Source organism: Bombus vosnesenskii, unplaced genomic scaffold (assembly GCF_011952255.1).
Source record: "Bombus vosnesenskii isolate JDL3184/JDL3185 unplaced genomic scaffold, Bvos_JDL3184-5_v1.1 scf7180000013304, whole genome shotgun sequence".
Classification (NCBI taxonomy): domain Eukaryota; kingdom Metazoa; phylum Arthropoda; class Insecta; order Hymenoptera; family Apidae; genus Bombus; species Bombus vosnesenskii.
Window position 1 is genome coordinate 2480309 of NW_022882953.1, and position 23003 is coordinate 2503311.

At 30.4% G+C, this 23003-nt stretch overlaps 3 protein-coding genes across 13 annotated transcripts in view; 2 read left to right on the forward strand and 1 right to left on the reverse strand.

Moving 5' to 3' along the window:
- Positions 1 to 9318, forward strand: part of LOC117234316 (phospholipid-transporting ATPase ID) — a 69920-nt gene extending 60602 nt beyond the window's left edge. For 6 of the 11 annotated variants that reach the window (XM_033495402.1, XM_033495403.1, XM_033495410.1 and 3 more), the window contains 13 exons: positions 554 to 612; positions 735 to 947; positions 1369 to 1574; positions 1671 to 1826; positions 1915 to 2557; positions 3234 to 3410; positions 3920 to 4661; positions 4739 to 4931; positions 6036 to 6187; positions 6289 to 6641; positions 6884 to 7109; positions 7195 to 7430; positions 7512 to 9318. In XM_033495402.1, coding sequence (XP_033351293.1) covers positions 554 to 612; positions 735 to 947; positions 1369 to 1574; positions 1671 to 1826; positions 1915 to 2557; positions 3234 to 3410; positions 3920 to 4661; positions 4739 to 4931; positions 6036 to 6187; positions 6289 to 6641; positions 6884 to 7109; positions 7195 to 7430; positions 7512 to 7928 — 3773 coding nt within the window. In that variant the 3' untranslated portion in view covers positions 7929 to 9318. Of the gene's footprint in view, positions 1 to 164; positions 297 to 553; positions 613 to 734; positions 948 to 1368; positions 1575 to 1670; positions 1827 to 1914; positions 2558 to 3233; positions 3411 to 3919; positions 4662 to 4738; positions 4932 to 6035; positions 6188 to 6288; positions 6642 to 6883; positions 7110 to 7194; positions 7431 to 7511 lie in introns of those variants that run through there. The other 5 variants (XM_033495413.1, XM_033495407.1, XM_033495408.1 and 2 more) reach the window with 5 other exon arrangements.
- A 3374-nt stretch (positions 9319 to 12692) lies between these two features.
- On the reverse strand, positions 12693 to 15195 carry LOC117234274 (cyclin-dependent kinase 7). Its single transcript, XM_033495320.1, has 5 exons — positions 15019 to 15195; positions 14896 to 14955; positions 14705 to 14813; positions 14185 to 14630; positions 12693 to 14108 (listed from the first exon to the last, which is right to left on the reverse strand). Exons 1-5 carry the CDS (start codon positions 15070 to 15072, stop codon positions 13761 to 13763), a joined length of 1017 nt encoding a protein of 338 aa, XP_033351211.1. The 5' UTR covers positions 15073 to 15195; the 3' UTR covers positions 12693 to 13760.
- Positions 15196 to 17509: 2314 nt separating this feature from the next.
- Positions 17510 to 22880, forward strand: LOC117234267 (pancreatic triacylglycerol lipase-like). The gene is made up of 7 exons (XM_033495305.1): positions 17510 to 17700; positions 17948 to 18050; positions 19464 to 19612; positions 20712 to 20957; positions 21565 to 21771; positions 21876 to 22032; positions 22502 to 22880. Exons 1-7 carry the CDS (start codon positions 17655 to 17657, stop codon positions 22557 to 22559), a joined length of 966 nt encoding a protein of 321 aa, XP_033351196.1. The 5' UTR covers positions 17510 to 17654; the 3' UTR covers positions 22560 to 22880.
- The last annotated feature ends 123 nt before the right edge of the window (positions 22881 to 23003 follow it).

Sequence of the window (23003 nt, forward strand, 5' to 3'; positions counted from 1 at the left end):
GATATTTGGCGTTCAATATTTCCTGCTAAGAGTTTGCAGTAAAATTAATAATCAGACCGCGTGGGTAACGAAACGAAAAAACGGCATTTATACATTTTAGCGCACATTTGGATAGAACTGTTACAATAATGTACGAATGTCAGGGAGAAACTATAGCGCATTACTCAACTTGGTGATTCCTACGTAATCTTGTAATTCATTCTGTTTCCAAAATGCAATCCGCAATACCTGGTGCTCTTGGCCACCTCTCGTATATGTATTATGCGACGAATGAGTTCACTTTAATCGATTCAACGGTGTGTATATTTAATTTTAATTTCGGGTGTATATCCAATTCTTATTTTGCTAAACACTTATTTTTTTTTTTTAAATAACTATACACCATAGTTAAAATTGAGATCATTATCGTAACGCAAAAGGAAACTTCACAGACCGTTCACATACCGTTTAAAATGAGAATCATTGATTTTCTTTGTGCGAACAACTACGTATAATTTGATGATCTTATAATTATCGCAATCCAATATCATGTCTGTTTCTTTTTCTTTTTCAGAAACGGAGAGGAGAATTCGCGCCAATAATCGCGAGTTCAACTCACAGTTTAATTATGCGGTAAGATCGAAATACGGTCCCGTAATTCCTTTTTTCCATGCAATAATCGAAGCTCGAGAAAACAGTACCGATAATGACGAGACTCGTTTCATTTTTGTTTTTCTTTTTCGTCTTTCTTGCAGAACAACTACATCAAGACGTCCAAGTATTCGGTTCTGACGTTCCTACCGTTAAATTTGTTCGAGCAATTTCAGCGGCTCGCTAACTTTTACTTCCTATGCCTGCTGGTGCTTCAGATGATCCCCGCTATCTCCTCCTTGACCCCCATCACCACAGCCATACCCCTTATAGGGGTGCTCATGCTCACTGCCGTCAAAGATGCCTACGACGATTTTGTAAGTCGATCAAAACTGCGAAATTATTTTTCTAGGTAACCAATAAAGAAAGTATATTTCTAATACTGCTGCTCTCCTTGAGTCTATATAATACAAAATTGATGTTATATTTTAATAGATAATCTTTGTGTATTCCATGTTTTTTTTTTTTTTTTTCTACATAAGATACCTCAAGAGATACAAACGTGAAGAAACAGCGAGAAGAACAGTAGAGTTAAGATCATACAGTGGCTAGAAAAAATATTTACACTCTATTGTATTTGCTATAGCAGCAGTTAGCTATTAATTAATTAGATTTAAGTATATTAAATTTTGTATCATTTAGCAGTATCTTCGTACGATTACAAAAATTTGATACTATGAAAATGAAGTGTATGGAACCTAATGAGAAAACGTAATTAAACGCATTTCGTTTCTTTAGCAACGGCACAGCAGTGACTCGCAAGTGAACAATCGAAAATCTCAAACGTTGCGAGGTACTAGTCTTCGTGAAGAGAAATGGTCGCAAGTGCAAGTAGGCGATGTAATTAGAATGGAAAACGATCAATTTGTCGCAGCCGACGTGCTTCTTTTATCTACTAGTGAGCCAAATGGTCTTTGTTATATCGAAACCGCAGAATTAGATGGGTTAGTATCTTTTTATTGAAATCGTGATACAGTATTTTTGCTTAGAGACAGGGAAGAATAAGGATGGGGAAATGCTAATACATTTGGTCATTTTAGGGAGACGAATTTGAAGTGTCGGCAGTGTTTACCTGAAACTGCCGAAATGATGGATAGTCATGAATTGATTGGTCAATTTGACGGAGAAATCGTTTGCGAAACTCCTAATAATTTGTTGAATAAATTTGATGGTACTCTTACGTGGAAAGGACGAAAGTAAGTAATCGTTCCCGTTATTTCTATTATATTTAACATGATATAAAGACACATATGTTAAAACTGTTTTATGTGTAATACATTACAGATACCCATTGGACAACGACAAAATTATATTACGAGGTTGCGTGCTCCGAAACACGCAATGGTGCTATGGCGTGGTCATCTTTGCAGGCAAGGATACCAAATTAATGCAAAACTCAGGGAAGACCAAATTTAAGAGGACTTCTATAGATAGGCTGCTGAATCTTCTCATCATCGGGATAGTGTTCTTTTTACTTTCTATGTGTTTGTTCTGTATGATCGGCTGTGGTATTTGGGAAAGTCTTGTAGGCCGTTATTTTCAAGTGTATCTACCCTGGGACTCGTTGGTGCCTAGCGAGCCTATGGCAGGTGCCACAGTGATCGCTCTGCTTGTGTTCTTTTCTTATGCTATCGTATTGAACACAGTGGTGCCAATCAGTTTATACGTGAGTGTCGAAGTTATCAGATTCGTTCAGTCGTTTTTGATCAACTGGGATGAAGAGATGTACTATGCACCTACGAATACACACGCTAAAGCAAGGACTACTACATTAAACGAGGAATTGGGACAAATAGAATATATATTTTCCGATAAAACCGGAACATTAACACAGAATATCATGACTTTTAACAAGTGTTCTGTGGCAGGAAAATGTTATGGGGACATTATCGACGATGTTACCGGGGAAGTCGTCGATGTAAGTGAGGTGAGTCTGTTTATCTATTTATCCATAATCAGACTCGATGCGGATGATGGGGTACGTTATTACTAGCTTGTTGTATAAAGAAATCGGTCGTCTTTTTCACTAGCTTTAATGATTTTGTAAAAATGTAACGTTTTACTTTTAAGTTCAATATTTTTGTTATCGTTGCAATGAGACTCACTGTGATTTATATTTTTCAATACTTCAGTGTTGTTTGAGTTTCTCTGTTATGTACATGTCTTATATCAAGAAATATAGATAATTTATTGATTTGGAATGGCAAGTTTGTTTCTTAAAAAAGATACTTGCTTAATTACAGACTTTTTGTTGTATTTTCAAATCACAAATTATTATATTTAATAAACTTAATCATCTAGCATTGATATATCCACACATCGATTTCATTCATTTCATATTTGTTATCAAGAAAGAATGCAATTGTTTATGAGGTGAAGATATAATGTATTGACATGGTGTCTGAGATTTCATTAAAATGAAAATTTTTATTTATTTCATTTAATGGTATAACTATGTTAAGTGAGTAAATATCAAATAAAAGTTGTTAGCTCTGTAATTTCTTCTTGGTAACAAAATGCAAACAATAGAATCATTTCACAGTTTGGCCATATTTTGCATAAGTTTTCATGTACATCACTTAGCATGTGTGTGCTGCATGTAGACGAACAAAGCTGCCCGAACACCTACGATGCGATGGAAAAATGGACAAGAATTTGTTCAAGTTTATACACCTATAAGTGGTCCAAACGTACGTCTACTGGAACAGGTGGATAGGATATCCAATATAATTGGAGAGCCAGGCCCAATTGGCAGTCCGATGGTTCCACATAAACTTTCTGTACGCATGACAATAATTAACACATCTCTTTCGCAATCGGAAAAAATTTTATGCATTATTCAGCTTATTTTTTTCCGTTGTTATCCTATCTGTATGCTATGATAGCTAGATATGTTGTAAAAGAATTACTAAATGTACAAAATTTAACAAATGTTTTGGCTTTGCAAGTATGTAGCAATTACTAACTGTTGCTTTTCAATTGTTGTCTATATTTTCTAATACATTAGATGCATGCATAGTACCCTACTTTTCTTTACAAGTAAATTCAATTGCTCTTAAACTGTGTAAATGTTGGACACTAATTTTCACAATGCTTTAAAGGAATTATAAAATTATAATATCTCATATGTGTCTGCCGACTTGACTGAATCTATTTATATGGAGGCAAGGTATTTATTTTAATTTCTAACATTTCCGTTTCCACATACTTACTATCTTTTGTGTGTCATACTAACACATTGTAGCGCACAAAAAATCGTTTCTAATTGCAATTTAATGTACGTTTACAGACATTCCCAGCATTGGATTTCTCCTTCAACAAGGATTATGAACCGGAATTCAAGTTCTATGATTCTGCATTACTCGATGCTGTAAGAGGGAATAACGAAGATGTTCATAGTTTCTTTCGATTGTTGGCACTTTGTCATACTGTTATGCCGGAAGAAAAAAACGGCAAGCTAGAATATCAAGCACAGTCACCAGATGAGGCTGCCCTTGTATCTGCCGCTAGAAACTTTGGTTTTGTATTCAAAGAGAGATCTCCAAATAGTATAACAATTGAAGTTATGGGAAAACGTGAAATATACGAGCTACTTTGCATTTTGGACTTTAATAATGTTAGGAAAAGAATGTCTGTAATTTTGAGGAAGGACGGACATCTTAGGCTATATTGCAAAGGAGCGGATAATGTTATTTATGAACGATTAAAAAAAGGCAGTGAGGATATCACGTCAAAAACATTGGAACATCTTAATAAATTTGCGGGTGAGGGCTTAAGAACATTGTGCCTTTCGGTCAGAGATCTAGATGAACAATTTTTCAATGATTGGAAGCAACGTCATCAAGAAGCTGCCATGAGTCAAGAAAATAGGGATGATAAATTGGATGCGATTTATGAAGAAATAGAAAAGGATATGACATTATTAGGTGCTACTGCCATTGAAGATAAGTTGCAAGATGGTGTACCTCAAACTATTGCTAATTTAGCTCTGGCTGGTATTAAAATCTGGGTATTAACTGGTGACAAACAAGGTATTGTCTTAAAATCATTATCTTAAAGCTGTACACACCATAAATAAATATTTACGTTGTTTTATATTTTTATACAGAAACAGCTATCAATATTGGCTATTCCTGCCAGTTGCTGACAGATGATCTTACAGATGTTTTTATAGTAGATTCCACTACTTATGACGGTGTTGAAAATCAGTTATCGCGATACTTGGAAACTATCAAAACAACTTCTGGTCATCAAAATCGGCCAACTCTCTCCGTTGTCACATTCAGGTGGGACAAGGAAAGGTCAGGCACATGAAAGAGACGGAGTACCAATCATTAACCTTTTCCATATCTCAATCTGACTAATTAACGCATTTATTTTAAAAGTTTCTCTTTCATATTGAATGTGGCATCATGTTCTGTGTAATGCTTTCTTCGTCTGGTTATGCCTAAGAATTTATAAATATTTCAGATCTAGATTTTCTGTCTTCAATATTAAGTTCAAATAATAAGATTCGATATAAAAAATCATTGATCACGAATTATGCATTCTCAATAATATTACTATTAATAAGTACCAATTAGTTTAAATATTCTTTAGCATGCAATATGATATTCCAAAAGTATTGATAAGTTAAACTGCACCAATACATGTCAATTCAATTTATCATATATGCAACAATATAAATTTTATTATATTTAAATTGATTTAAGTTTCAATTATACAGTTAAATTATATATTTGCATGCAAATTTTAAGATATTCATATATATACAGATGTTAAGGTTCTGTATATTATCAATTACTTTCTTTCTCAAGCTCTCTTTTTATTATAGAAAAATATTGAGAATCTATTTATCTCGTGCTTGTCGATTATTCTATTTATGATGTAGACATTTGATTATAGTAGAGTTAGGTATCAGTTTTTTTCTCAAATACTCCAATTTTTGTTTTGTACTTCTCAATATCCTATAATTATGTATTAACATTAATTAGTCGAAACGAATAATGATAATTATCATGTGCTTGAAACTCACTCCTTCTCTTTCTGTATGCTTAAAATTAATCTTAGTAATAATGATAATAATAACAACAACAACACCGAAAGTATGTTGCTTATGTCACGTTATTATTTCAGTAGTTCATGATACAGTGCACTGTGTGTATTGTTTATGATTAATACGCATCATTTTTATATTCAATGGAACAAATTAAATTTCTTCCTTTTTTTTTCTTTTTTTTTCTCAGCAAGTAATTGTATATTATATTTTACTATTGGTTGAGTTTAAAAGTCTGATAACTTCGGGAAAAAATGAAACTTGATTCTAAGAAAGCACTGTTAATGTAAATCATATTTTATTCCAAAGTCATCTTGTTTCATTTAAACTTTATATTTTTTATATATAGCAGCGATACTGAATACAATCCTAGCAGAGATGAACAAGATGAGCATGAGATGGAACAAGCAACAGGATTCGCGGTGGTTATTAATGGGCATTCCTTAGTTCATGCATTACATCCGCAACTTGAGCAACTTTTCCTCGATGTATCAAGCCAATGTATGTATATTTATTTAGAAAAATTCTCATATATTTATTACAAAAAATTATTTATATTTATATTATATATAATTATAACATTGTACATTCTAAATTCTTAGGTAAAGCTGTGATATGTTGTCGCGTAACTCCTTTACAAAAAGCAATGGTAGTCGAATTAATAAAGAAAAATAAAAATGCTGTGACTCTGGCAATTGGTGATGGAGCAAATGATGTTTCAATGATAAAAACAGCTCATATAGGTGTTGGCATCAGTGGGCAAGAGGGATTACAAGCTGTATTAGCATCCGACTATTCCATAGGACAGTTTAGATTTTTGGAAAGATTACTTCTCGTTCATGGGAGATGGTCATACTATAGAATGAGCAAATTTCTTAGATATTTTTTTTATAAGAATTTTGCGTTTACTTTATGTCACATCTGGTTTGCCTTTTTCTGTGGATTTAGTGCACAGGTATAAATTTATTTTATTCATAATCTCATCTATATCCGTTATGTATTTTATAGTTCTAAAATGATGAGACTAAGGCGAATGTGATTCGCAAAATTCCTTTGTTGAGCAACTAGTTCCAAAGTCGAGTATTGGGGAATTGAACAAATTTTTAATTTATTCTGATTTTCAAACATTTATAAAATGGAAATTTGGTTGAAGGATAACTTTTTGATACATTCTTACAAATATTTATTTGTTTGCAGACTGTATTTGATCCTATGTATATTTCTGTCTACAACCTCTTTTATACGTCATTACCTGTAATGGCAGTCGGTATATTTGATCAAGATGTTAATGATAAAAATAGTTTAATGTACCCAAAACTTTATGCACCTGGATTACAAAATTTACTTTTTAATAAAAAGGAATTTTGCTGGAGTGCTATACATGGATTTTTTGCTAGCTGTGTATTATTTTTAGTTCCATATGGTAAGTATAAATAATGTATGCACCCTTTTGCTATGTTTTGAAATTAAAACATTTCAATTAAGATTATGATTGAATGTATCTTTAGGAACGTATAAGGATGGAGTATCACCAAAGGGCTATGTACTTTCTGATCATATGTTACTAGGAAGTGTTGTAGCTACTATATTAGTCATAGTCGTGACTGTCCAAATAGCCCTTGATACATCATATTGGACAATTGTTAATCATATTATGGTTTGGGGCTCGCTCGTTTGGTATTTTATTTTAGATTATTTCTATAACTTTGTCATAGGTGGTAGTTATGTTGGCAGTCTTACAATGGTATGTTATTTGTATTAAATATTTGTTGTATTAAATATTTTAATAATAATGATATATTAATACTTGGGTACATGATTTTAGGCAATGTCGGAAGCGACATTTTGGTTCACGGCAGTCATTTCGTGTATCATATTAGTAATACCTGTACTGTCATGGAGATTCTTCTTCATAGATGTAAGACCAACATTGTCTGACAGAGTTAGACTTAAGCAGAGATTGGCACAACTTCGCTCTCGTCAAAGTCAAGATATACTTCGTACACCATCTACAAGACGAACACGACGATCTCTTCGTTCAGGATACGCTTTCGCGCATCAAGAAGGTTTCGGCAAACTCATTACATCTGGCAAAATTATGCGAAAATTACCGAATGGTGCAGATTTTAAGTTCGCCATGCCGTTTACGAACAATACCAACAAACAAGTCAGTGTTGCCACTACGTCACCAAAGGACAATGCATCCAAAAATTCGCACACATTGGATACCATTAATCTATAATTTGGACATTATATTGTAAGTCTTTTTACCATCTATTAAATTTCGGATGAATGATTTGTGAAGCCGTAGCAACATTAATATACACAAAAATTAACATTCTTTTGCAAATTAATTTTTTATTTCAACACCAATCGAATTTTTTAAATAATATATTACATCATGATGTTTCATTATATTTGCATTATGTTTTTGTTACATGTAAGACACAAAAATTATATGTACTTGTATGGATTGCAATAACTAAAAAATATCTGCTAACTTATTAGATTCAACCTTTCTGTATCAATGCTTCAAAAATTTAAGTAATCGAATTTCATATGACAATAAAGCATTAATTGTTTGCATAAGAAAGTTTACATACTAGTATCTACTAAAAAATACTATTTCTTTTTTCACCAGAAACTATTGTTAGTTAAAGATTATTTTAATATAATGCATTTTTTATATGATCAATAATTATTCTAGACTCTTAAGAAAAATTTTATACTGCAGATAGATTAATTATATTTTTAAATATATATTTGTTAATTTTACTACTTATATATTTTTTTATATATGTATATAGTTCCTCAACAGCAAAACTTTAGAATGATTTTTCTCAAATCAAAATGAAATTAAGTAGCAACTAGTTTATAAATCTGATCATTTTTGTACGTGTAAAAATTATATTTTAAATAAGTTACTTCAATCTGATACATGAGGTTTATGTTATAAAGAGTCTAGAATAAAAAGGATCTCAAATTCAAAGAATTCTTCGAGCCATTGACAATGACTTCTGAAAAATTCTCAAATAGTACACATAAAGAGAAATGCACAGGCTGATTTATGATTATACATTTTTTGCTTATTATGTGAAAAAAGAAAAAGGAGTCAAATTTCTTGAAAGCCATTGTATAATAGGAACTGCTATTATCTACTTGCTGTCTATATTAATTGTTTAGCCATTCATTGAAATTAATCAATTTACTATTATTTGCTAATTTGTTACTGTGAATAGAAATGTTGATTTAACAAAGTCATGATAATGACAAATCAACATCATCCAGCACGTTTATATTTGAAATATTTTTAAAGATATACTTCAAAATCTAACGTAATCACAAGAATATAGAATTCTTGTAAAAATGGAGATGTTCTTCTAAACATAAACAAAATATTTTTTATTTAAAAATTAACATCAAAATACAACGCAATAATAAGATAAATTATGATTTGTATGATCATGACACTCCCTGTGTACATACGTGTAAAGGTGTCAAAGTCATGTAATATCCCTACTTGTATTATATACTGTCCTAGTATGAACATAAAACATGTTTACACAATACATGTAATATGTTAAGGATTATAGTTATGATAATAATTGCCTTTATAAAATATGAATACACAAGAAACAATTAAAATTACTATATCATAACAGTGACTGTAAATATTTTAAAAAGAGATATATATATTTATATATATATAGTATATATATTATTTATATATATATTATAGATATATATTATATATATTATATATATATATTATATTAAATGTTAAGTATACATTTTTTAAAAGAAAGTAATATATAGGTAGATCAATTTAAAAAAAATATGAAAATAGTAGCTATATTATATTATACTATCGCGGATAATGTTTGCCTTGGACTGACTACTGAATATATATATATGATATAATAAAGTAAAAAACAGTAGTAGCAATGAAATATGTATTTCTACTTTTAATATTAATATGAATTCTAGGGAGATATAGTCTGTATTGGGAAAGTGTGTTCCACAAAGAATTTTTTTATTTAAACAGATAAATAGGAATTTATTGCTTTCAAACATTGTGCCTAATCAAGAAGCTACACAGAGTGTTTCACATTGCAATGGTATTTTGTTCATTTACGTTTATGTAAGACGGCGTATGTTATATGTGTAACTAGATTCTTCTCTTTATGAATTATATGTTAATAGTACCAAATTATTTAATTACTGTCTTTGTATAAATTCCACTTCTATTGTATTACGTACCGATCCAAAGTTATTAATTGAGGGAAAGAAAACGTTTAATTCAAGAGACTGTTGCGTTTCTATCTTCTGCTTTTAGAAGTAAACATAACATATATATGTAACGCAGGAATGTCATAAAACGGGAAAGTAAAAAGTTTCAATGAATTGATATATCTTAATGTCAAGAACTCAATACGTAACTTTAAATGTATCAAGTATTCTTCACTATAACGATATTTCCGTTTACTTTGAAATTGAAAGTTATGTGTTTTTAAAGCGACAAGTATCAATCATGATGTGAGGTATTGATTACGTTTTTTTATAATTAATGTCAGACTTTCAATAATACGAATGGACTGAAAAATAATTTTACAAATATTTATAAAGCAAAATTGTGAAATTATCTTCAATATTGAAAACAAAATGACCTTATTGAATAACGCAGTAAACTGTTTGTGTTAGGGAAATTATAAACATGTTCTTCTTTATACCCAAGGAAAGATCATAGTTACCTAGAAAATGCACCGCCTATATTTCTTGTCTAAACTCATTTATATGTATGTACATTTATTTTGTAATACTTTGTGCTAAGTAGTATTTGGAGATGTGATATTATTATTACGGACAGTTATATTGTAATGTATGTATTACTTATTTTAAAATCCCTAAAAGGATATAATTTCATTTTCATTTGCAAAGAACATCCTTGTCCTAAAATCTGTGAATACTGCGATTTTTAAATAATATGAAATTACATTGTGATTTAAAAAATATATTATTTTTATATTAAGAAAATTTTATATGCTATGTTCTACATACGTTTAAATGCTGCTGCTATAAAATGTATACATTACTTTCGTCTACTTTTAATTTAACGTATTGGAAAATTTATTAAACTTATATATATATATATATTTTAATATTATTTAAAAATCTTGGTATACATTGACTTAATGTATAAAAGTAAGAAATTAAGAAAAATAAGCATTATAAAGTAGTCATAACATGTTGTTGGTTGCATAAGTTGTTATATATGTTACTTTAAATACTGAATCAAATGTCTAGAAACAAAGTGCAAGAGCAAATTGTCTGCTGCATGTGCTCTATAGACTGCGCATCGATTACTGCTTAAAACTATTTGCTTAGGACATAGTATAATTTAAAGAAGAAAGCAATTGTACTTATATCATGTACAATTGTTTAATCTTCATTACATTTCATGTCCGATAAATAATCTTTTACTACAGTTTTTCAAGTACGTGTTCGTGGGATGCTAACACAAGACAATAATATATTTAACAACAGTAATTAAAGAGATATGAAAATATTACATATAATCAATAATATCTTTATTCCCTTTGGATGTTTATTAGTTTAAATTAATTATATACATGTATTATTTCTATTTGTTTAATAGTCGAAGGAATTTTATTATTTCATTTGATGTTTTGATACTATGTCCTATGTACTATTTCTAATATATTCTACTTTTATGTATGAAACAATGCATCCTATATAAAATTTAAGCCCTACTGAAATGAAGAAAGTTATACACGCACGTTACATATGTAGGGCCATGCAGGAGGGCATATGAAAAAAAACTAATGATATCGAATACAATGTTCCTTACAAAATGCACGCAGGATAGAAAATTAGTATGTATGTGTCTATCACATTATTATACGACATTGAAAGCGGTGGTGACTTTAAATGAATTAACTTATCGAACAAAATATTGATCAATCAATTGAAATTAATTTTTCTGCAATCTCTAGAGTTGTTGCGCTCAAACATATATTCAGTTACATGTTAATGGTTCGTCACAAATAATAAGGGATAGTTTTAATTTTGTATTTTCGACAAATGTATTAATACAAGGACGATTTACTTTTTGTAAATCGTGTTAAACAGTGTTTTCTGTTTTTATACTATACTCTGTATAATATCAATTTTGTAAATTTAAACATTGCTTTAAGTATATACATCATGTACAGCAAAATCTCATTGTTAAGTGTATTATTTTTTATGTGTAAATAACTCGCATAAGAGGAGAAATTTGTGTTGTAAAAAATGAGTAATATCTAAGATCTAAAAACTATCTCTGTAGAAGTTTTGTTTCTTTTCCATGAAATTGTATTAATACTATTTCTTCTTTTATTTACTTTCAAAAATATCCTTGCGTTTTTATGTTATGATCTAAATTGAAAATGACAATGATAACAATTTCCTTTTTCACTACCTGGAGTTTGGCAAATAATGGTATATACTCCTAAAAAAAAAATTATGCTTATTATGCATTACAGAAGGTGTTACATAGTTATTACTTATAGTTCAGTCTGAATAAGAGGGACCACAGTACCATATGTTAGAATGAATTTATTATTTGCATATTCTAAGATGTTTTAAAAGATTACTTACCTTTGAAGACATCAATATTTAATTTGAAGCACTTGTAAATCTTCTTGATGTTTCCGAGAAAATCGAATACGTTTAAACTTAATTGTAAAATCCGGGTTTAATTTTATCATTTATGTATAATATATCGCAGATGTATGCTAACAGGTGGTAATCCTCTAACACATCTTAAAATAATCACGTTTTATTTATATAGAATTCCCAGCTTTTCACCTCTATATCAGAATCTAACAAAATATGTAAAACAAATATTAAATGTTGCTTCAGTATTTAAATGCACACGTCGTCTTAATTTATGCTTTTAATGTAATTATGTGTACAATACAAGAAATTTTGTTATAGCTTTATGTAATATATTAAAATATGAAATTTATTTTATTCTTGTAACATGATTTTAATGTGAAACACTTTTTCATCAATTTCAGAGGTAGCCAACTCATGTTAATATGTGCATTAATATAAGATATGTACAATTTGTATCATTACAAAATATTACGTTTTTTGTTACCCATCAGTATTGAATAGATTTATGTATGTGTGTAATAGATACATGTATATTGAAACCATGCACGGATATTAGAAGCTGATTGAGAAGATGCAATCAGTCGTGAGCGGTACTCGTAAAAAACTACTTGCATGCTCATCACAGATGGACAATGCAAAATCATCAGATTTAGCAAAAATGATAAATGTGTCCTTTTTGTCCACAAAGCGGATATATTAAAGGAACATTATTTATACTTTATACTTTTCTTGAGAAAGGAAATAGTGGAACATCGTCAAATAGAGACAAGAGCGAGTAAATGAGAATCTGGTAATGTTTGTACTTATTGCGAAAGATGAATAATTAATCTCGCTACAGGGAAAGCTGCGAAATGCGATTACAGTTTTAATAATTTGTTATCAACGATTCACCTCTTTATGCTATCGAAATTTAATATTTCACAAGTTACAAAATTGTTCACGTATCAAACATTTCTTACTAGTTTTTAAGTTAATAAAAAGTAATGCAGCATAATGTTGTATTTTTCAAATATGTATTATTATTTCAGCCTATAACATTCCCATCCTGTTTTAATTTTGTATACATATAGGCCATATCTATTTCGAGGATATCTAATGTTAATAACGTATAAAATGGATGTTTATTTGATTTTAGTTATTTACATAATAATTTTGTAAAAATATATTACTAAATTGCATATCATATATTACTGCAGTAATTCATTGTAGATGTTTAATATTATATCTCATGTTTTAAATTTACTTGTATATTATGCATTTATACAAATCAGTCTATATCTCCTTGCTTCATTTTATTGCATATTATATTGATTATTCATTGTAAAATTAGTAAGGAAACAGTAACAATGAATTTGTTCTCGTAACAATTTACAATTAAGTCTAACCGAATTTATGGTTAAAACTGTAATCTTTTTGCAAGGGAAGCACCATCCATCGATTCCAGTAGTTTTCTCTTTAAACTAGGCTTTTCCTCTGGCTGACGTTTTACAGATGTAGGAAGCGGTAATCTAGGTCCAGGAGTTGGTGCAGGCTTGTTGCTGAAGTATGGCATTTGAAGAGCTTGATCACATGTACATCTCTCCAAGGGATTTACATTTAATAGACTAGCAATTAAATCTAGGAGATCATCACCAGCAGCAGTAAATATATGTTTTAGTGGTGTACCAGGAAAAGGTTTGAATTGGATAAAATCTGGTAATTCTGTCATTCCTGGCCACGTTTCTTCAGTGGGTGTGCCTAATGTCTGAAAATTATGTATGTAAATATATGAAAATAATTGCAATTAAGAACTTTTTCAGGTTACAATAAAAAGGATATACCTGAAATATTCTAGTAAGTTGATCCAGGTCAGATTCGCCAGGTAAAAATGGTACACGTAATAACAATTCTGCTAATATACAACCAACTGCCCACATATCAATTCCAGTACCATATAATCTTGCACCATACAACAATTCAGGTGACCTATACCACCTTGTTACTACCTGATGGGTATTTATTCGGTTAGGTGAACCAAAAAATTTGGCCAAACCAAAATCACCAATTTTCAAAACACCTTCAGAGTTAACCAGTAAATTATTTGGTTTCAAATCTCTGTGCAGTATCCAATTATAATGTAAATAATCTAATCCTTGTAAAGTTTGGATCATATATGCTTTAATGTTAGCAGCTGTTAATACTATATTACTATCCTTTATTATTATCTCTAAATCTGTATCCATAAAGTCAAATACTAAGGAGACATTTGACTTGTGACCAAAAACATCTAAAATATCAATAACATAATATGAATGTTGACTACAATATAAATTCTTGTAACGTATGTATACGTTTATATACCTAATAAACCTATCACATTATCGTGTTTTAATTCTTGCAATAATTTAATTTCTCGTAATGCAGTTCTATTTATACCATCCCTAGCCTCTGCGCGACTTCCAACTTTAATCTGAAATTGTCATAAATGACATTATTGACACTTCAAGAACTAACACTTGATCAGTGTATAAAATCATTGTGAAATAACAAACCTTTTTCACAGCAACAATTTTGGACGTTTCGATATCTTTGGCTTTATAGACAGTAGCGAACTGAAATAAAATTCATAAATATATTTACAACATTAATAACGAAGTTTATAATCTTCAACTAACCTGTCCTTCTCCTAAGAAATCAATTTTCTCATATCTTCGCAATTTTTCTGTCATATTTTCTAAATATAATAATACTTTTATTTTTTTCAAAAATAAATTACTTATTTAAAAATATTTTACATAATAATTTACATAATACTATCTTGTATCATTCATGAGTATACTTCGTTTAATGTGCTTCAAAATGAAACGTAAATGAAAACCTTGTGTCGTGTCCTCGTATCATCGTGTCGCTGTATTCGTCAATTTGCACGTGCTTGAACATGTCCTGGCATTTAATTGAAATATGTAATATAATTTTGGGATATTTTAATTGATATAGAAATAATAATTCTATATAGAAATTAATAATATTTAATCTTTACTAACACTTTAAAAGATCTTTCTTTTTCTAACGAATTATTTTGAAACAGGGTATGAAAAATTTAAAATATTTCTTTTTGTTTTATGCCAAAAGAAATAGATAATCTATTATTAGTGACTATCGTTTATATATCGTTTATATGTGTTTTTACATTTTTTGTCCTCCCGTGTATTCAAATAATTGTATATGATGAGACATTAACATACATTTAACACTTAAAAGTTATCATCAAATAACGCCAATGCCATGATAAACGAAATTTCACCCCAATATAACCTTTTACTTTAGTACTCAATAAAATCACACAAATGCAACTCAATTTCTTATTATTATCCAATATTAGATATTGTTCGCAATTATAGATAACATTGCAATGATATTAATACGCTACTATTACAACAAAATTCTTATGGAGTAAAATTTCATCCTTGATACTCTTCAAGGATACATCATTATTAAAAAAACCGTATAGGATAAATTTAGAAATGTTAAATATTAAAATTTAATATATAGTAAATATTCTTATTGTTAAGAAACTAGTATTATCATCGGCGCTGCATTGTAATCAAACTTTTCAATAGTCGGTATAATAGAGATAAAAAAAAAGCACTGATAAAGGAGAAATGTAATAATTGTCATGCAAGATCGTTCGACTGTTACATAGAGGAAAGGAACGATATAACCATTTACGATAGTAAAGCAGGGATAGTCGCGCTATCATAATTAAACTTTCTAAATTTAACGACGTTCGTGGGACATCTTCCTTTAAGTTTACACATTTAATGAATGTGTTCTTTCTATATCACGTTGCCAAACATTAAGACATAAGAGATGTTATTGCGAAAATATTATCACACTTTTTAGTGGAGACAGACATTCAAATTACGAAATGAATAGTTTGAAGGAAATAAACAAGGTAAACATAACAGTATAGAAACTGCGTTGAAATCATCATGAAAATAAACCAAAACATTTGTTCATTCATTAATGAATGTATTCATAATCAGACTGCTGACGTTCATGCATTTGTGAGAAACTGAAATATGCATAAATGTACAGCAAAATATTAAATATATATATATATATATATTTATTTATTTATTAGGATATTTAGGTTACATATATTTAACTGTATTCATAAAAATATACGTAAATATGCGTAAACATCCGTAGTTTAATTACAATATACGTGTAACCTGTATTGATCTTTATGCTTGACGTCATTAACATAGCTACTTGCCAATTAACAAATAGAATTATGTTATTCGATTATTGCAATGAAATGATATAATTCAATATTCATTACTAATATACATAATTAGTTTTTTATGTATATTTTATTCAGAAAAAGTATGTAATCGTGATTTGTGATCTATATTAAATATAAAATTGTACAAGTGAAAAAATGAAAGATGTTTACTTTTTATTGGCAAATTTTTTATTTTTTATTTATCATTTATTATACTATGAACAAGTATAATAAATAATTACAATAATTAATATATCCTCAATTTAATTCCATTAGTTACTTTGTATACATTTTTTATTTATTATACTATGAACAAGTATAATAAATAATTACAATAAGTGATATATCTTCAATTTAATTCCATTAGTTACTCGTGCAAATGACAATCATACTGATACAATAATAATATAGGAATCTTTCTTGTAATTGGGTCAAGCCGGTTTACAGCTAACAAAGATTTCATTAAAACTAAATAATTTGTAATGATTTATCACATAATGTATGTGTATGTGGTATATATGTTTCAGAAGTGAAGACATTTCAAAAATTTCAAGACATTATAATTATGGAACTTAATCATGTCAAGTTTCTGCATAGAGCAAAAAAGTAAACACTTTTCCTTGTAGTCTTCTACTTTCATATCAGTTTCAAACGATGAAACACGACATATACAGTCTAACCAATATTTCACGTATAATCAAATACACACACATGTATCTAAGCGATAATCGGCACGTTTTCCCCACGAAAGAGTGCAAAAAGCGTTTCTCGAATAACGAAGTCGTAGTAGGAATTACGAAATTGAGAAGAGTTTGGAAGGCTACTTATAAGAGGTAGGGGTGAGCAACTTTCGAAACTATCCACGTTCGAGCAACTGTCGTATTAATTAAACAAATGAATATAGCTGCCGGGCTTATCGAACATCAAAGACGAGAAATCGGGAGTAGGATGAATGGTAGCCCACTGCTAAGCCGGCTACAGTAGTAATCCAGTGCAACGGCGAGCGGTATCGCGCGGAGAGACATGTCATCCGTCAAAATTCTCGTCCTTTTAGTGGTCGTTCTGTCAGGTAAACGAAGTCACGTGGATCTTTTCGTTAACGTCTACTAAAGTGAACCGAATGTTCTTCTCATTGTATCTACATTTCAATCTATTTGGAATTTATCTTCATTGTGACCTTACCGAATTTTATTCAAACTTTATGATAATCGACTTTAGTTTATAGTCTTTTTTAAGGTTAAGATGAGTCTGCGACTCTTTGGATAATGTACTTTTATATTTCGTTTTCAACAAATTTTGTTTCCTCGTGGTTCTAGCGTTCGCGCATTCACAAAACACACTGTTCAACGATGTGCAATCGGTCATCAAGTCCATGTTCAAGACCACCCGTGATCCCGCTATGTTCAATCTGTACACCAGGTATATAGAACATATAGTGTTTTTGTTTGACGATTTAAAGGAAGTTCAAATGTTATGACTGAAGTTAGCTCAGCGGACATAGTTATCCACGAGGGTATAACTCCTAGCCGTCGAAAGGAAAGAAGTTTGTTCAGTGTTAATATTCTTTAATGCTTGTTATGTCATATACAATGTCAATATGCTTTATTTCTCCTATTTTATTTATTTTGTTAATTCTTATATAATATCTCTCCACTGTTTCGAACAAACCTATTACAGCGATTTTTTCTTTTTTGATATTTTTTCATTCTTTTGTTAAACATAATACATATTAACTTTTTCACTATAGTTTCCTCAGAATTGAAAGTTTTTTGACATACAGTATGAAGACAGCTTTTGCAGGTACTTAAAATAATTAATTGTGGTTTAACACATATAAGTGGAAATAAAAATGATTGTACATTATGAATATTTGTACGTTTTTAATATATGATTGTTCGATATTTAAGGACGTATACGCTCCCCATAGTTCAAGATTTAATTTTAAGATATTTTGGGAAAGAGAAGAGACGAAGCAAGGGCGAACGTGATACGTTAAAGAAAATCCGCGCTTCTCCTTGGCAACGCGCGGTTCGTGCTGCGAATTTTTCGTCCGTGCAGAGGCGAGCTTTATCGTTCGTCGTTCGTAAACGATGCATCAATTTTTTAACGATACATGCAATCAGCAAGCCGGCAAATTCTATTCTCAGCGCTGACGCTCCACTGACTATCATCGATGCGTGAATATCGTGGACGCGCCTCCTTTTCTTATTCTTTTTGCACTGCTTTGCCTTTTCTTGTTGATCGACTCGATCTAAAACCGGGAAGGAAAATTGAGGCGCCACTCGCGATGGCGGCGCCTCGAGAATTCCTCGTTCCGATTGTCAGAGATGGTTTCATAAAGACCACTCGAATCATTAACTCCATGGCAAACAAAGTGTTTTACTGAAACAAAAATCGTAAATCAACGTAAAAAAGGTATTTTGTCACTATGAATCTGAGATAGACTATGATTAAATTTCGTGCGAAATTATAATAACTTTTTTAGGAAACACAGATGCTTTTTTGCTTATTAATAGAATAAATCATTTTATGTATGCTATGGTACGACAAGAATCACAAACATTTCGTTACAGACGGGGAAGAATATCGGAAAAAGATGTAAAAGAATTTCGAAAAACGTATAACATCAGTGAATTTATGTAATATTAAAAGGTTAGGAGAAATTATTAATAAAAGAACATTAAGTCAGAAATATTTGGTATTATTAGCGGTTTCAATTTTTGTAGGATAATTTGTAGAATAATAATAATAATAAATAGAATAATAATTTGTAGAATGTAATTTTAAAATAATTTAATGCTAAAATAATAAAAGAGCTTTCCTTTTGCAAAGAGAAAATCCGTTTGGCGAGGAGCAGCTGTTTCTAAACAACACCGAGGTTCTTTACGCATCTCACTTCAATGAAAGTCGACCAACGAAATTCATTATTCACGGATTTAGTGACACCGGAAACGAAGCCTGGGTACGAGGTTTGATAGATGGTACGTAAACACGAGCCTTTCTCGATAATTAGCAGACAGACAAGTTTTTGTCTCATAATATCGAATCATAGCTACTCGTGTTATGAATTATAATTTCGATTTAATGAAACTTTGTATTCGTAATAAAGTTAGCGTCGCTTTAAAACGAAGCGAACTAGAGGCCGAGAAAACGAGAATGAAAGAGGAAGAAGGAAAAGCGAATTCTAAGGAATTTCTAGAAATGTCGATGGTGCCGAGCCAGTGAAATTTAATTACAATCAGGGTCAATCCGTTTCGGTAAACACGGAATCGACGTCGTCAGGTTCAAGGGTCAGCACGATAACAAGTTAATTGATCACTTAACAAGTTTTTGCTTTCTCGCGTTAAGTTCCTGACGTAACTGTGAGAAATTTCGATTTAGAACTTTTTCAAAACCTCCTTAACAAATGTGTATTACCTTTTTGCCTTCATTGTCCTTGCACGGTATATTTTGTAGTCAGAAATTGTCGCAAAACAATTTTGTATCCTTCAATTATTCCAGATACGCTTAAATTTCTTCTGCGTTACTTCACAAAATAATTGTATTCAATCACATTAGTCCATCATTATCCCAACCATTGAAACAAAAGAAATCATAACATGAAATAATCATACTCCTGAAAGTATCACAAGCACGTCAACAATTAACTGCTTAATAAGTACTTTGACTTTCACGTGAATTATATTTGCATAACACTTGCAATTCTGTAATGATTGCTAATATTTGTTTTATTTAAAACATTTGTTAAAGTAATCCTAGATAACATATTTTAATTTGGATTAAATTCTATATATATGAATTATTTATTTATTGAAAATATATTTTATTAAGGTTTTAAAAGGCTTTAAAACCTTGTGAAATATTTTTTACTCCTTTAAGTAAATGCTATCAATCCACAGAGTCTTAGACTCTTTTTTTGCAACACCCTATATGTAGTTGCACGCTTCTTGACATTGAACTTGCGTCAGACTTGATCCAATGTCATGATTTCAACGTTTTGACGATTTTTAATATATCATCTCTAATATCATTGACTCTAGTCGAACAAAGTTATATACGATTATGCGTGAATGATTACAGCGTATCTACTTCATGAAGATGTAAATGTGATAGTAGTCGGATGGGGAGTTTTGGCGGCCGACGTTTATCCAGTAGCGGCAAACAACACACGGAAAGTGGGCGAGTTCCTCGGAGATTTTTTAGAATTTTTGAATCGCGAGTCGAATCTTGAGTACAAGGATGTTCACATCAGTGGTCATAGCTTGGGTTCACACGTGGCAGGATACGCTGGAGCTTACTTGGATGGACGTATTGGCAGAATAACAGGTATATTTCATTAGGATGTATTCATTGTTAATCTAGAGTTTGTTAACTCTCTATAACTTCCAAATTAAGTTTAAGAAAGCCATCAAATATTTTCTAAGGAATCGCCATGGTTTTTTTTATAGTTGAAATATAGTTGAAGATTTTTAACATACATGTTTCCTTTTTAATATACATATTTTTAACATGTATATTTATTTTAATATAGCTGCATCGTCATATACAATAAAAATAAATTGCCATATTTTATTGAAAATATTTTTTGTATAGCGAAGTGTTGCTGATGACTTAAAAAGATTGGACAGCACTGCTCTATAGCGTCGTTCAATTTAAAAGTTACATATCCACGAATCTATATCTTTTAAATCACATTTTGCTTCATTATTATTGTACTATTGTATTTTATTACTATATCGTTATGTTTATATTAAATAATTTATTTACGATAGTTATTATTTTATATCCTTGAAATCGAAACAAGAAAGTGTAATCAATCATAATTTTTCTTTTTTTTGCAAACAAACAAAATTTCACAGTTGTAAAGGGTTAAATTTATCACACATTTATGTTATCTCTTTTTATTTTTAATATGATGTGGTATGATTCGAAGGCCTAGATCCAGCTAGTCCGTTGTTTGAAACAGTCTTCGGAATTGTCGATCCAGAATACAGATTAGATCCAACCGATGCCCAATTCGTGGACGTAATTCATACGAGCGGACCTGCCTTTGGATTTTTGGCTCCACTTGGCCACGCTGATTTTTATCCTAACAATGGGAAGTTTCCACAACCTGGTTGCTCGTTTCTACCAACTACAAGTAAACATCTTTTTTGTTTCATTAAGCTTCCAACAAAATTATTTATGAAACAGTGTATCTGACAAACTTTAATTAGAATTTAACAATCGTCGAATGTTTGTCAGCTTACTGCAGCCATTCGCGAGCTCATCAGTACATGACAGAGAGTATAGGCAGTACGGCTGGTTTTAAAGCAAGAACCTGTGAAAATTGGGAGAAATACATAGAAGGACGTTGCGATTATAATCCGATTGTTCTGATGGGAGAATACGCGTCCACGTCGTAAGATATTTAATTTTTTTGATTTTGTGTCATATAAAAATTGAAGAGCTCATAATAAAAACGGTCCTCGTTTATGCTTGTCTTTTTCGAAAAAATGGAAAAATATTCTAACATCTTTAATTTCTGTTCAATATTATTTGTTTCATTTCTATTCTTTTAAACGAAATATTTATCGTATTACACAATCGTTATAAATGTGTCTGTAATTATATTACAAAGAAACTATATTTAAGTAAATCATAAAGTTGTGGAATGTCGATAAAGATTACTTTGATAAAATTGAATTGAAATGTTTGATTTTCATTTAATGACAAATCAGGGAATAGATTATTTTCACTGATTTTACCATATATGAAAAGTTAAAAAATTCGATAAGGTTCTTATTATATATCATAATTCGTTTTTGTTATAAGCTCCTCCATTATTATGCATTCAATTATCAAACTTAATTTCGTTTTAATCGTTTCAGGTTGCGAGGAAAATTTTACTTAACAACGAACGACGTACCTCCGTTCGCAATAGAATGAGCGACAATGAACATTTGGAACAACTCTACATGATGATGATCCTGTATTTGCGGCATCAAAATGATCTGTACTAGTCATTTACAAGTTACTTTATTTATGCAGCGTGCGCAATTTTATTCGAATTCTACATTTTTCCTTTTTTTTTTTTTAATTAATCGGACGAACGAAATCGAAATCGGTGGTGAACCGGTATCGTTTCATGTCGTACAACAAAAGTACAAATTATATTAATTAAAATGACACGTGTTAATGACACTTTCTCTCGTTCGCGTACTTTTGCAGAATGAAATAGAAATAAACGTTGTATTGGTTACTTTGAAATTTGTGTACTTTGTCATTCACATTATAGCAAATATTATTACAATATTCAGAAACAATAGACGGATCATGAAATGAAGGTTTACGAAGAAATATGGAGCTGTTGTATTAATAATACAAGGTAGT

Excerpts from the sequence above, each read along its gene's own strand:
- LOC117234274 (XM_033495320.1), bottom strand. The coding sequence starts at position 15,072 with ATGACAGAAAAATTGCGAAGATATGAGAAAATTGATTTCTTAGGAGAA. Across the intron at positions 14,814-14,895 it reads AAATTGTTGCTGTGAAAAAG|ATTAAAGTTGGAAGTCGCGC; the intron begins GTTTGTTATTTC and ends TGACAATTTCAG. Across the intron at positions 14,631-14,704 it reads TAATGTGATAGGTTTATTAG|ATGTTTTTGGTCACAAGTCA; the intron begins GTATATAAACGT and ends TTGATATTTTAG.
- LOC117234267 (XM_033495305.1), top strand. The coding sequence starts at position 17,655 with ATGTCATCCGTCAAAATTCTCGTCCTTTTAGTGGTCGTTCTGTCAG. Across the intron at positions 18,051-19,463 it reads ATGTTCAATCTGTACACCAG|AGAAAATCCGTTTGGCGAGG; the intron begins GTATATAGAACA and ends CCTTTTGCAAAG. Across the intron at positions 21,772-21,875 it reads CTCGTTTCTACCAACTACAA|CTTACTGCAGCCATTCGCGA; the intron begins GTAAACATCTTT and ends AATGTTTGTCAG.